Source organism: Xenopus laevis, chromosome 7S, assembly GCF_017654675.1.
Source record: "Xenopus laevis strain J_2021 chromosome 7S, Xenopus_laevis_v10.1, whole genome shotgun sequence".
Lineage (NCBI taxonomy): Eukaryota > Metazoa > Chordata > Amphibia > Anura > Pipidae > Xenopus > Xenopus laevis.
In genome coordinates, this window is record NC_054384.1 from 70,437,414 (window position 1) to 70,453,145 (window position 15,732).

Below are 15,732 nucleotides of genomic sequence, written 5' to 3' on the forward strand. Positions count from 1 at the left end.
AATATTGTAACCGTTCAGAATCTGCACCTGATTTACTGAGCTGCCAGACTCAAACACCAGAGACAGAGACATTAAACTTTAAACTTAGATTTTGGAAAAATGGTAAAGAAATAAAAAATGGAAAGTAATTGAAAAAAGTCTTTATTTCTGGTGAACAATCTGACCACAATTGAACTGAAAACAGTGTTTGGAAGATGAACAACCCCTTTAAAGTCTAGCATGATGGCTTAGAACAGAGTGAATTTGATTCTAAATAGGGCAGTTTATACAGTTTCAAAGAACATATAAGACTGCAGTCAACATACTTATTGCTTTTATATGTTACATATTATACTATACTGTATTGTTGAGAATGATACTGTTATGGTGTCCTTATGGTCTAGCTTGACTCTAGCTATATATTTTCTGCCAAATCTGATTCAGGACAATGACCGACAAGGGACTTTGTTCCCCATGGGAAATAGCCTCTTCTACAGTTGACAAAGTGCATAAATTACCATTTAATTTGGTATTGTTGTATTTAAAACACTTGAAGAAGGCCTTTTCCAACAATTCTGCTGAATCCGCACTTGTTAACTGTTTTACAAGCTGTGGTCTGCATTCTTCCAAATCAAAGGTTATACTGTCGTTGTGGGGAGATAATTTGCCACTGGCAATAAAACCCCGTCTGTCATTGCCTTTTAAGTCCTGAAGTACATTTTCATTGTGTGCTTTTAAGATCTTCATTCTTTTTTGCCCCCCTTTTTCAGAGGGTGATTAAAGCCAGAATGTATTTTTAATAACCAGCTAACTACATACCAATACTGCCCAGGCTAAAAAACATTCCATTGTAATTCTGTGAAGTATCTATTTTATGCTGCTCATCTGTTCTCTCCTTCTTCTCTTTTAATTTATGCAGAGACTTAACCTATTCACCAGAGGAACTTTTGGGAATGGTATTAAATTACTCTAGGTCTCTGGCTGAGGATTTTGCTGGTAAGTAATTATTGTTCACCGAGACTATTGTATTTTAATACTTTTACTAGCATACATAGACTTTTGTTTAGGACAAGTATTGAAAAAAAGAGTACTTGATATCTTGTTTAGCCATGTAATATAACATAGCAGGGCTGGAAAAATAGAAATGGTTTGGTAAAGGAAATTTAAAGGAACAGTAAAAAGAATGCCAATATACTGTTGCCCTGCATTGATAAAACTGGTGTGTTTGCTTCAGAAACAGTATTATAGTTTATATAAACAAATTGTTGTGCATTCAGATACATGATACACAATAGATCACAGATAAATTCTTAAAGGACCAGTAACACCAAATTTTTTTTAAAAAAAATTGGTTAGTATACATCGAAAAATAAACACAAACACAAGTTAAACTTTTAAATTGCAAAGCCTTTATTAAAAAATAACTCCCTGAAACGCAAAAAAATTTTTTGGTGTTACTGGTTCTTTAAGAATCCCAATTTATACTACAGAGATTATTTATTGAGAATCCTGTGCCTTTTCTCCTTTTTCTGCAGCAAACACATCAATTGTACAAGTGCAGTACAATCAGTACATTATATTCTCATTACTTTAATACATTTAGATGAGTCTGAGGTAGGGGTGTAAAACACAGCTTCCAGAATTCCAAAGCATTTGAAAGTTGCTATAAATTAGATGGGAGCTGTCCAAATGTTTGTATTACAGATTTTACACACTATTTGTGCTTTACTTTTTAATTATGAAGATTTATTAGTTCATTGTTACTTTTTTTTAAATGTCCAAATGACCAACCCATTAAATAAATGTTTGCTCTTGTCTGATTAATAATGACATTTGACACACATTTTGTCATATTATAGCCATTTCTGTTTTGAAAAGCTTTCCTCACCATATTGTTGTTTGTATACTTATTCCTTCAAATTGAATAGGAAGTAAAGGCTTCCCCCAAAAGTGTAGGCTAGTTATTGTTGTCCTTTAAACCAAGAAACTTTGCAGTAAAATTGCATTGTACTTTTATTAAGCTTTAATAAGGAGATCTAATTCTTTGTTCCCTCGTTGCATCTGGTAGCTGAAACTGCATTCCTCTTCAGACCGCACGATAAGCGGCTTTGCATGAAATGGCAGCCAATAGGAAATGAGTACACGTTGCCTTCAACAATGGCATAACTTTTAGTAGCCATGTGCTCTCGTTTCCTATTGGCTCTTGCTGAGGTCACAAGAAAGTGCAGCTGCCAACTTTGCTGGTTTGCACATGTGGTGAGGGAGTAAAGGTTTCTCGTATCTTCTATGCCGCATTGTGGTTAGTACTGTTGCCTTTAAAGGGCGAAGACACACATGGAGACTCCTTGCCAAAACTAATCACAGCGATTCATTGTCATACCGCTAACATCCTGCAATTCATTGTGGCGACTTGTGCAGTAATTTATGGGACCAGTCACCGCGATCTCTGGATTTAAAAAGTTGCAGTGATGAATCTCCACATGTTTCTTTAGGCAAACACTGGGTGCTAGATTTGACTGTCACCAGGGAGGAGTTTGTATGTTTATCCCCTTTCTTATGTGTTTACTTACACACTCCCAAGACATACAGACAGGTTAGTTGGTTCCTGTTACAAATTAAGGACCCTATGACTAAAAAATGAAAAACAGCAGAGCTAAGACAATATCCATTAGTATAATCTCTGGTAAGCATCACCAAATGTCATCATTGTTTTTTGTTTTTTTTTAAGGATTCTATTAATTTAACCTGACAACATCTTTAAAATACATCAATAGTAACTCCCTGTTTGACATGTTCTCTACAGAGCAGCCTGTAAAGGATGTAGTGATCACGGTGCCTGCCTTCTTTAACCAGGCAGAGCGCAGAGCAGTCCTGCAGGCAGCCCAACTCTCCGGTCTCAAGGTTCTTCAGCTCATTAACGATAACACAGCAGTAGCCTTAAATTATGGTGTGTTCCGCAGGAAAGATATCAATGCTACAGCGCAGGTCTGTGCACCAATTAATTTTCTATCCTTTCATCCATTTTTTTTTTTTATTTGTAATTTTTGCCTGCCTAGTTTTCTCGTCTTCTTAGTACCTCTTCAAAGCTCCCTACGTTTTGATGTCTCCTTATGCCATCTGTCCTGGTTAATTTAATCAGAGCAGTTTTAGTGTGCAAGTTAGGAATGAAGGGTTTTCTTTCTTTACCAAAATGCAAAAGACTAATTCTCTTTTGACGCCCCTTATCTTTTTAGAATGTTATGTTTTATGACATGGGCACCAGGAGTACAATCTGCACCATTGTGACATATCAAACTATAAAGACTAAAGACTCTGGAACACAACCCCAGCTGCAAATTCGAGGAGTGGGGTAAGAGGAATATTGAGATTTTCTCTGAAGTGTTCTTATCCATTTCTTTCAAAGATGGGCTGCTATTGCATATTTGATTTAATATGATGCAAGGAAGTTGCTTAAAATGTCATATGATATCACAAAAGTACCTGTTGGCAAATTTAAGGAAATGCTGCTTGCATAAACTTTTGAGAGCAGGGGCCTCTTCTCCTTTTTTTATTTTGTGACCCTTGCTTGTCAAATTATTATAAAATATTGTGTTGTTTTTCTTTATAAGTTAATGAAAATCGCTGCATAAATTGCTGGTGAAATATAAATTGATGCTAGAATAACTGTGTCTGCTATATTGTTGGGTGCCTTGCTAACCAAGATAGAACCAAGGTAACTATAATACTATGGCTTAAAGGCTATGATGTGAATGATGGACTGAAACTAATGACTGAGTCTAATGTCACAAGTGGCTGATTTTCGACCTGTGGAAAAAACGCAGGCCAAGAATCTACGCTGGCATAAGTTTTCTTCCTTGCCTGGACTAGAAACTACTCTGTTGGCCTGCTTGCGGCAAATTTCTGTGCGTGTGCCTGCACCTTGGCCAACACAGTGGTTCCTAATGCAGGAAAGGAAAAAGGCTGATGCAAGCTCCTAGTGAATAGATATAAATAGGTAAAGGCCTGAAAAGAAAGTCAAGTAAAAAACAAATTGTAGCTGTGCAGCAGTGTTTGGCTGCCATGGTCATTGACCCCTCTGAGAGCTGTAAAGAAGCAGAAGAGAAAGGCGAAAAAATAAATAGAACGAGAATGAAACCAAGTTGAAAAATTACTAAGATGGATGGTTTGTTTCGCATGAATCCTAGGATCCCAGGAGGCGGCTGTTATATTTAAAAATGGCAGTTTTCTATTTAGGATTACCCAATGGCGCATATTACTAAAAAAATATACTATTATGAAAATGGTTTATTTAAATGAAGCATGGTTTTAGATATGAGCTGTTTTATGCAATACATTTTTTATAGAGACCTACATTGTTCAGGGGAGGTATAGTTTTTTTTTAAGCAAAATAGCATATTTTACAATTAGGGGGTTATATATTTTTATCATACTGGCACAGAGTATCCAATTGCTGGTGCAGGGTTAATAATTACATTTGCTGGTATGTTCCTTGCCTAAAGGCCATGCTTTTAATACCTACCCATTATCCAATCCAAAACTTGTTCACCACCCTTCCCCATGGCAAAAATTGATATACACATAGGAAAAAGAAAATATATTCACCATAAATTGAGTGAGGAGTAACCGCTTTGTTATATACACAGTGGCCGCTTGCTGCAAGGGAGTGGTGTTGCTCTGTTCTACTTTCTGTTTCCGCCATGGTAATCTTCTGAAACACTCATGTGGCTCATGTGGATTTTAAAGGGGTTGTTCACCTTTTGGACAATAAAGCTAATTTAACAGCCCGTTTCATAAAAAAACGTTTTTGTAATTTATCTTTATTACTTAAAATGTTTGCTTTCAGAGATACATACCATAGAAGTGGATCATCTCTGCAAAAACTCTCAGTTCTCCCTGTGATCTGTGATTGTGGGACACTCTCTGTGTAAGAGATGCAGGTTGCCAAATAAGTAAGTTCACGACTGAATCTGCACTGCTCATGCTCTCTCCTGCTTCATTTGCATATCTTTGATCCGATTGGCTGAATCTTGCCAGCCAATCTAGTTGAAGAAATGTAAATGAAACAGGAGAGAGCATGCGCAGTGCAGATTTAGTCGTGAACTTTCTTATTTGGCAACCTGCATCTCTTACACAAAGCATGTCGGCGAACCCATAATAGAGAAGAGAACTGAGAGAGTTCCATAGCTTCTGTGGTATGTATCTCTGAAAGCAAAACATTTAGGTAATAAAGATAAATTACAAAAACATTTTTTATGACATGGGCTGTTAAATTAGCTTTATTGTCCAAAAGGTGAACAACCCCTTTAACACCTATTGGGTATAATGAGTTCTTGACTCACAGGCAAAATAATGGTGACGGGCTTTAATTACTCATTTTATATTTGCAATGTATAAGTGAATGTACAGGATTTGTATCAGAATTCTCCAGAACATAGCAATATACTTTTCCTATTCAGGCTTCCACGTAACCCCTGACATGAACTGGGGTCAGTGATTAGCTACACATTTTACACACAACATTTTATGTTAAGCCAACTGAAATTTCACTTTACCCCATGATGTAGCACTGGGAGTACACACTTCAGTCCATGTTATCTAAAGAAAGCTTGTTTACTGCATTTTAAATCCTATGTTTTAAGGAGTAAAATTAAACTGGGCGTTCTAGCATATGTGCATTCTGACTTTATTTCAAAAGAAATATGCTAGTATCCTATTAAATTGGTCAGTTTTATAGAAAATTCCAAGTTTACTCGGCAACCTCTGTCTTCTGAATTAGTGAGTGGGTGAGGGCAGCAGCCAAACAACCCTTTAAAATAACAAAAACATAAGTCAAACTTCAATACAGAAAACAAAGCATTTTGCATTTATGTTGCAGGTTTGACCGCACACTTGGTGGGTTAGAAATAGATTTACGACTCCGGGATCATTTGGCCAAACTCTTCAATGAGCAGAAGAAATCCAAGAAGGATGTTCGAGAAAACCAAAGAGCCATGAACAAGTTGCTTAAGGAGGCCAATCGTGTAAAGACCATCCTTAGTGCAAACAATGACCATATGGCACAGGTACAGGACTGAATAGGCACCTGATTTTGTAGTATGTATACACAGAACTCTACAGGCAAGAGATCAACTTGTGTACAATCTATGTTTATTATTACTGCAGCATAAGTTTAACACATTTTCTTCTCATAATGCATTATTTACTCAACGCCACATACTACCAGGTAGTATATATCTTGAACCAGCCTGTGTCAAAATAATGCTGCATCCTGGTTTGCAGACCTTTATGAATAATAGGGGGTTTTAACTTAGAAGAGATAAAACCAAAAACATAAATTTATACAGACTTACTCTGAAGCATTTTTCTACTTTTAGGGGCATATTTATCAAAGGTCGAAGTTAAAAAAGCTTCGAACTTCGAATTCAAAAAGACCAATTAAATGGTGGTCGAAGTTTTTTGGCGTCGAAGTGGGCCTAATTTGGCCTACTTCGAATCGTACGATCGTACATCGATCGAAGTTTTTTCACTTCAACCTTCGATCTCCCAAACTCACCAATTGCCTCCATACAGGTTCTAGGAGGTCCCCCATAGGCTAAAACAGCACTTCGGCAGCTTTTAGGTCAAAGTTTTAAACAGACAGTACTTCAAAAAAAATTCGACCTTCTAATTTCGAAGTTTCTTCAAATTCGAATCGAAGTTGGACTATTCCCTAGTCGAAGTACCCAAAAATTACTTTGAAATTTGAAGTTTTTTGCTTATAAAATTCACTTCGACCTTTGATAAATCTGCCCCTTAGTGTATTCTAGGATAACTACATTTGGACGGACAGTTAAAGGACATGTAACCCCCCCCCCACACAAAAATCTAATCCATTAACAGCCTCTTTGAAATCTTTAGATACCTGCCACTCTGGTTGTTAAAAGTTTAACAGAAAGGCTGCAGCATCCCCTTAATCACTTAGCAATCGTTCTACTCCTCTAACCCACTCTGCCCCTCCCTCAGGAATTTACTTTGGCTGTTAGCTTATGAGCATGCTCAGTTCTTCTCAACTCAGATTACTAAACACACCCTTCAGTCTAACAGCCAATGAAGAGATAGCATTGCTGGTTCCTATACAAACTCTAGCTGTCTGATCCCTTTTTTTTCGCCTAACCAGTATGTTAATGTAAACCTTCATTTTGCATTGCATGAACTTTACAAATTATGTAGCTCGGGTGGGGAAGATCTGCCCAACTTATATACTTTGTAGGAAAATTTAGGCTTTAGCTGATATTCTGACCTTCAGAGAGCTTTTGAACTGAAACCCTGCTATTAGCGGTGGTCTAAAACACCTAATATCTTAGAAACCACAAATTAAAGCTTTTAAATCTTTTTTTATTGCTGTTAATTTAAAACAATAACAAAAAATACATACAAAACAAAATGAAAAGCTAAGTGGGTAAGCAAAATAAAGTGCCATGTTGCACATACATTTTTAAGTCAAAAATACAGAACAAGATTATAGCCATATGTGTAACAAAGACTAGTAATGCTAGATAGAATTGTCGAAAAAATACTACCAGCAAGAACCTGGATTGTCGTAGCCTTAGTAAGTGCCCTACAGACTTCAGTCCAGAATGGAACAACTGTAGAACAACTCCACAAAAGGTGGAAAAAATACACACCAGGGGCAGATTTATCGAGGGTCAAATTGAAAATCCGAATTTTCTATTTTTTTTTATGTTAAAAACTGTCATTCAACTTATTTAGACAAATTCCAGTTTTTTTAAAACAAAGTTAGATTTTCGACATTTATCATACTCTGGCCCTGTAAGAACTCAAATTCGACCATTTGCCACCTAAAACCTGGCAAATTACTGTTTATTTTAATTTGGAGTTGTTTGCAGCCTTCCTGACATTCAAGTTTTTTTCAGAGAAAAAACTCGAATTGAGTTAAAATTCGATTTGAATTTTCGAAAGAAATTTCAATTGGTCTATAGAATTTATGGGAGTTATGGGGAGTTTTTAAAAACTCACTTGAAACAAGCTTTTTGAATTCAAATTGAAAATTAAATTTTTAAAAAAAATATTTTGATTGGTCGAAAATTCTAATTTAGGGTAGTTTTTAAAAACATGAATTCAAATTCGACCTTTGATAAATGTGCCTCCCCGTGTGTGGCACTTTGGGCAACAATCATTGCATTTTACTTTAGCCCTGTACAGGTGTGATATGAGCTTGATGCAGTATAAATGTGGACTTGTATAATTATTCAGGTGGTCCTCAGAGCACATTCCTTATTTCACTTTTCGATCTAGATTCCCTTTAATCTACAGCTAAGCATATTATAATACTGTTTAAAAATAGCACAGGAATAGATTGAACATTTTTCACACACTGCAGAATTTGTGCTGAGCTATACCTTGATAATGAAATCAGATTGCAATACAAGTCGAGATCTAGTTTTGCGTTGTTATTCCCGCAGGACAATAAAAGTGCAGGAAATTTAGCAAACTGAATGCCCCACTATCCATTATGACATGTGCATACCACTAGCACATTTTTAAGCATAATTATAGTTGGACAAGCAAGCACGGTTCTGGCTGTGTTGGCCACCCATGTTTTGCTTAACTCCTTGTTTGGATGCCATGCTTTAAGTATAAAGTAATCTATGATCTTATGTACAGATCGAAGGTCTTATGGATGATATTGACTTCAAAGCCAAGGTGACTCGTCAGGAATTGGAGGACCTATGCGCTGATCTCTTTAATAGAGTTTCTGCTCCTGTCCAGCAGGCCCTGGCCAGTGCGGAGATGAAAATGGTGAGTAGGCAGAATATTTATTTATTTGTATGTTTATTTATATCATCTTTGATACCAACTGGTAGCTAAATCAGTGATTTTAGTTCCTTCATTTTAAACATGGAAATTTAGGGCTCAGCTACCCTGGTGTTCACCCATTCTCATTCATCCTGGCACAGTCTTAATGTGTGACGAGAGGCAGACATGGCACTTTATATCTAATGGAGGGATAAGACGGTGGTATAAAACCTGCTGCATGGAGTAATGCAGATTTACCTAATTTATCGTTCCTAGTGTATATTCAGCCTGCACCACCAGCTCCGTAATTGTCTATTAACATTTAATTTGCCCCATGCTATGTGATTACAGAACACTATGCAGGTACGAAAACATATATTTTTTTTTATGATTTGGGTTAAGAAAAAAGCGCAGAGAGTCTTGGTATTTGTTTTCTATTTCTATCATTTCTATTATACAACATAAAATAGTTGTCTTAAAAAACAAAGAAGCCCTGATGGCTTATACAGATGCTTTTTTCATAGACAATACTGACCTCTGTATGGCAAGCTTTATGTGTAATGTGATACTAATAGGCTTTATTGTTTGCATGTGGAGTGAAAGCTTTTTTTTTTTTACATGATGTTTTCTTCAGCAGCAAACCTTAAAATCACTTTCCACAGGTTGCAAAATCAGAATTATTTTATACCATTTCTGGTACTGATTTCATTGAAGGGATTCTGTCATGATCTTTATTATGTCGTTTTTATTTATAAATGACACTGTTTACACTGCAAATAACTAACTCTACAATATAAAATGTCATTCCTCAACCAGCAAGTGTATTTTTTTTAGTTGTAATATTGATATGTAGGCAGCCATCTCAGGTCATTTTGCCTGGACATGTGCTTTCAGAAAGAGGCAGCACTTAAGGATGAAACTGCTTTCTGACGGGCTGTTGTTTCTCCCACTCAATGTAACTGAATGTGTCGCAGTGGGATCTGGATTTTGCTATTGAGTGCTGTTCTTAGATCTACCAGCCTGTTATCTTGTGTTAGGGAGATGCCAACTGGTTACCTTCCCATTGTTCTGCTGCTGGGGGGGGGGGGCAATGGAGGGGGTGATATCACTCCAACTTGCAGTACAGCAGTGTTGAAGTTTATCAGAGCACAAGTCACATGACTGGGGAAAGCTGGGAAACTGACAATATGTCTAGCCCCATGTCAGATTTCAAAATGAAATCTAAAAAAATCTGTTTGCTTTTTTGAGAATTGGATTTCCGTGCAGAATTCTGCTGGAGCAGCACTATTAACTGATGCATTTGGAGAAAATTTTTTTTTTTACCATGACAGTATCCCTTTAAGGTCTATAGGGAACAATTCTGCAGTGGCAAGCTCCCATACATTTACAGATATGTATGGAATGAGTGACGCATTCTATAGCCTTACATTCATTGTATGTATTAATCTTTCCTGTCAACATTCATATTGTACAATTTCATCTTTTACCTTCATTGATAAGTGCTTAACATCTTTCTTAATATTGCAGAAAGTTTTCAAGAACCAGCGAGCTATAATGTGATTAATGGACTCCTTTTAAAATGTGTAAATTAGGTGCTTCATGAATCTTCCAAGTGTTCCATTTTTTGTTCCCCTTTACAGGAAGAAATTGATCAAGTAATCTTAGTAGGAGGGGCTACCCGTGTACCTAAAGTACAGGAGTTTCTGCTCAAAGTTGTTGGGAAGTGAGTATCAAAACACATTTTGAAAGTTTATGCCATTAAATAATGTTCTGCATTTCCTATGTCATGCTCACCAATTTATTTCACCCTTAACCTTAACTTTCTGCTGTCTGTTACAGAGAAGAACTAAGCAAAAACATAAATGCGGATGAGGCAGCAGCTATGGGTGCAGTTTATCAAGCCGCTGCACTTAGTAAAGCCTTCAAAGTAAAACCATTTATAGTTCGAGATGCAGCCATCTTCCCAATACAGGTGAGACTTCAATATATAGATCAAGGGTGTTAGTTATTTACACACTCTCATTGAAAATTAACCTAATGCCTTTGGTATTAATAGAAAATGTCCACATGCATGACTGCCTAAAATCACCATTGTATTAAAGGGGACCTGTCCCCTTAAGATGTAATTCCAAATTAATTTTTTTTTTTTTGTCAAACAAAATAAACTTTACTTCCACTATAAGTTGTTTAAATTGTGTTTCCTTCAGTCTTGGAATTACACAATCTCATCAAGCAGGCAGTTGGAAATGAGAAAAGTGTAGAGAGATCTAGGAACTACAGAATGAAAAGTCAAAGTAATTGCCTGCCCCACCTCTATGCCTGGGGCACTGAGGCAGGGCAGGCAATGAATGATTGACAGATGAGATTTTTAAATACCTTAATAACAGGTACATATGTATGTTTTTAATGAAACTCAAATTCTTTTTTTTATGTTCAATTTGAAAAGGGTTTTTATTATATAGCTTTTTATGTCTGGGGGACCCTTAAGATGCCATCTTCCATTTCTATCAAGTGTTCTGCTGTTTATTTTTATATGGAAACATCCCTAAAAGCAGACCTGTTCCCACAACTTGAGAGCTTTCCCATTTTACAGATATGGACTGGAAATAAACCGTAGGCTCTTTGCCATAGTGTAAAAATTACTTAAAATGGTTGATCACCTTTAAGTAATCGTTAGTTTGTTTGAAAATGTCATTCTTATCTACTTTTCAATTGGTCTTTGTTTTTCTTTTAAATTCTATTTTTATAATTATTTGTCTTCTTTTTCTTCTACCACTTTCCAGCTGTTAGATGGGGGCTACTGACCCCAGCAGCTGAACCATTGCTCTGTGAGGCTACAATTGTATTGTAAATATGGGGGGGTTTGTGGATGCACACCTAAGGCCAATTTCAAAAAGTATAATTTCAAAAAGTATAAAGCCCTGTCTAAGTAATTCAAGTAAATATGCCAGTGCATTTAATTTTGAAACAGGGTTTTTTTGTTACAAAGTTATGATCATAATATTGATAAGCCACCATACCACGTCAAGGTATCATTATTATGATCATAACTTTGTAACAAAAAAACCCTGTTTCAAAATTAAATGCACTGGCATATTTACTTGAATTACTTAGACAGGGCTTTATACTTTTTGAAATTATACTTTTTGAAATTGGCCTTAGGTGTGCATCCACAAACCCCCCCATATTGATACAATTGTATTGTTACTTATCTTTCTATTCAGGCCCTTTCCTATTTATCTTCCAGTTGATCATTCAAACCACTGCCTGTGTGTTAGGGTAAATTGAACACTAGTAGCTAGATAGTTTTTGAAACGCATACTGGAGAGCTGCTGGACAACAAAAAAGATCAAAACCAGTTGCAAATCGTTTTTGAAAATGAAAGTGTCCATTAGGACTGTGCAATTGGAGGTCTGCAGGCCTGATATAGCCCTACTAAAGTTCTTTTTCTTTTTGGCTCCCAGTCGGCTCACATGCTCCATATTCTTTACTGAATGACATCATCATTTTAATTCAATCTAGCTAATAAACATACTTAATGAGAGATTATCTGCCCAACACATATAATAAATTGGGAGCACTAGTCCGCATCATACTAAAAGTTAGAGGTTGGTTGGCAGCACATTTATCAAAGGTCAAATTTCAAATTCATGTGAGTTTTTAAACTCCCATAAATTCTAAATTCAACCAATCGAAATCGAAATGCAATCAACCAGAATTTGTAAAACTCAATTTGAGTTTTTTCTCTGAAAAAAAAACTTGAATATCCTGAAGGCTGCAAACAACTCCAAATTGATCCCTGGATGTCTCCCATTGACTTAAACAGCAATTAGTCAGGTTTTGACGAATAGTTGAATTTGAGTTCTTAAAGGACCAGAGTATGATAAATCTCGAAAATTACATTCAAATTTTTTGAAAAACTCAAATTGAATTTGAATAACTCCCTAGCCGAATTTGACCATAAAACTTTCAAATTTGAACTTTCAATTCGACCCTTGATAAATCTGCCCCTAAAAGTATGTACTTTACACACTTGCCACACCAACTTGCTAATCATTTGTAAATTTTGTGCTATAAGCTTCCACACTGTGGCAAACCTTGCTTCAAACTCCCATACAACAACCAAGACAAGCATTTCAGTGGTGGTACTGCCTTTCTTCCTCATTGCACCTAAAACATTTTGCACACCATAATAATTTCTGTAACATGTAACTGTTTTCTATTAAAAATGACGATACATTATGTTTTACAAATAAGCTATTTTGCCCTAGAAACCCTGATATCTGTGCATAATGTTTAGTCATGTAGGTGGGATTGTTACAGGAGTTATGTATGTAGTATGTGTACTCCACTGGTCAAATTCTCATGAAGTATAGCAGATTACTTGTGATTTCATTAATAGCTGTTTTCTTTTCAATCAAGGTGGAATTTACCCGTGAGGTGGAAGAGGAGAATCACAGCAAAAGTCTAAAACACAATAAGCGGATTCTTTTTCAGCGGCTGGCCCCATACCCCCAACGTAAAGTTATCACCTTTAACAGATATACCGATGACTTTGCTTTCAGTATAAATTATGGAGATCTTAGCTACCTGGGACCTGAGGATTTAAAGTGAGTTCCACCAAACTCCTTTGGGGCAAGGATTTTCGATAATGCTATGTGTTTATGAAAGATTAACCGTTATGTAGCCCATTTCTTTCTATTGTCTCCTGACCTCTTGTTTTTATAACAGGGTTTTTGGATCTTTAAATCTTACAACTGTAAAATTAAATGGAGTTGGAGAGAGTTTCCAAAAAAGATCAGATTATGAGTCCAAAGGCATCAAGGCTCATTTTAACATGGACGAAAGTGGACTTCTTACTCTTGACCGGGTAAGTTAAATGGATTCTGTCATGATTTTAATGATTTAGTTTTTATTTATAAATTATAATTCACTCTACCATATAAAATTTCATTCCTGAACCAGCAAGTGTATTTTTCTTTAGTTGTAATATTGGCGTGTGGGCAGCCATCTCAGGTAATTTTGACTGGTCATGTTCTTTCAGAAAGAGCCAGCACTTTAGGATGGAACTGCTTTCTGGTTGGCTGTTGTTTCTCCTACTCAATGTAACTGAATGTCTCGCAGTGGGACCTGGTTTTTTACTATTGAGTGCTGTTCTTAGATCTACCAGGGAGCTGTTATCTTGTCTTAGGGAGCTGCTATCTGGTTACCTTCCCATTGTTATGTTGTTAAGCTGCTGGGGGGAAAAGGAGGGGTGATGTTACTTCAAATTGCAGTGTAGCATTAAAGAGTGACTGAAGTTTATCAGAGCACAAGTCACATGACTGGAGGCAGCTGGAAAACTGACAATATGTCTAGCCCCATGTCAGATTTCAAAATTAAATAAAAAAATCTGTTTGCTCTTTTGAAAAAATGTATTTCAGGGCAGAATTCTGCTGGGGCAGCACTATTAACTGATGCATTTTGAAAAGAAAACATTTTTTTCCCATGACAGTATCCCTTTAAACTGAAGTAGATTCAGCAAAGTATAGGTTATGTTTTTATTGGATTGTTTGTAGCCATGGCACATGTAACATTTTATTCAGGGTTTGTAGACATTTCAATTATATGTTTTGTCAACCTATAAATGAAATGCCCACCTAAAAATTTCAAGAAACATAGACTCATTCCTTTTATGAAGGAACAGATTGTCAGTCTTATACAGAAACCCCAAACTCGAGGAGCTTGAAATGCAGCCGCATCCAACAATTACATTATAAAGTTCTAACAAGGTGGTATCATACTCCGTCAAAATTTAAAAATCTTTACCCTCAATCCTCAGACAGGGGTTGGAGATGCTTGATGGCCAAGGGCACCATAGTACACAGTTTACTACTACAATCGCAGGAAAATTCAAATGCAGACATTTCCCCAAGAGTAAGCTGAGTCTCTGTGAGCAATATTATTTACTTGTGGTGATTACAATGTTAGCAATGGGAAAGGTATTTTAGTGGAGTTTTGTCACCCATGGCAGCAAATTTTTAACACAGGTGACAAATCTCCTTGTGTGTCATTGCCCTTCAAGTGGTTGTTCACCTTTGAGTTAACTTTTAGTATGACGTAGAGAGTGATATTCTGAGAAAATTTGCAATAGGTTTACATTTTTAATACTTGGGATTTTTGAGGTATTCAGCTTTTTATTCAGCAGACTAAATTTTGCATTTCCATCATGCTGGAGTCCAAGTCACCCTAGCAACCATGCATTGTTTTCAATAAGAGATTGGAATATGAATAGGAGAGGGCCTGATTAGAAAGATAAGTACGGTAATAAAAAGTAAAGAAAATGCCTTCTATTTTAAGAAAGCTTTTGCTACAGTTTAATCAGATTGGGAGCAGAGAAACACAGGGCAGGATATAGGCAAGGAAGAGGGATATTTGGTGACAAATTTCTCAGCAGCATCTGTAGAACATTGGCAACTATTGTATCAATTATAACCATTGCCTTTTCTGAAACTCTTGAGATTCGACTCAGCAGGGACAAAGATAAGAAATGTGTCAATATAAAACCGTTAAAGAGTCGACAAACACCCCCCTTCAGAAAAACATAAGGTAAAAATGACATATGAGATTAGAATTCACCACAGAAAAACTCACTCAATTTCTATTTATTTCTATGGGATTTTTAGAATCATATTAAACAATGGAGTTCACCATTTGATAAATATGCTTTTAAAAATCCTATAGGAATGAATAGAAAGTGAGTTTTATTGTGGTGAGTTCTAAATTTACACTTTGGTAAATCTGCCCCTTAACTTTCAATATTAAAAAATGGTTGAAAATATAAGATAGTAAATAAAAAAAAAAAGTATTTTATTTATAAAGGATGGCACGTACCTTTATCTCGGCCTCTGTGTGATGTTATGTTTTTAGAAACCCAGGACAGGTGAATTACTGTTATTCATTTGAAATACTGTTGTT

The 15,732-nt window shown here is 36.2% G+C and overlaps 1 protein-coding gene across 4 annotated transcripts in view; it reads left to right on the forward strand.

Moving 5' to 3' along the window:
* The window catches only part of hyou1.S (hypoxia up-regulated 1 S homeolog), a 37,772-nt gene that overhangs the window by 6,258 nt on the left and 15,782 nt on the right, over positions 1–15,732 (forward strand). For all 4 annotated transcript variants that reach the window (XM_018242006.2, XM_018242005.2, XM_018242008.2 and 1 more), the window contains exons 6-14: positions 899–975; positions 2,783–2,964; positions 3,213–3,328; positions 5,855–6,041; positions 8,644–8,778; positions 10,416–10,498; positions 10,615–10,747; positions 13,198–13,385; positions 13,507–13,645. In XM_018242006.2, the coding sequence (XP_018097495.1) occupies positions 899–975; positions 2,783–2,964; positions 3,213–3,328; positions 5,855–6,041; positions 8,644–8,778; positions 10,416–10,498; positions 10,615–10,747; positions 13,198–13,385; positions 13,507–13,645 (1,240 nt within the window). The remainder of the gene's footprint in view (positions 1–898; positions 976–2,782; positions 2,965–3,212; positions 3,329–5,854; positions 6,042–8,643; positions 8,779–10,415; positions 10,499–10,614; positions 10,748–13,197; positions 13,386–13,506; positions 13,646–15,732) is intronic.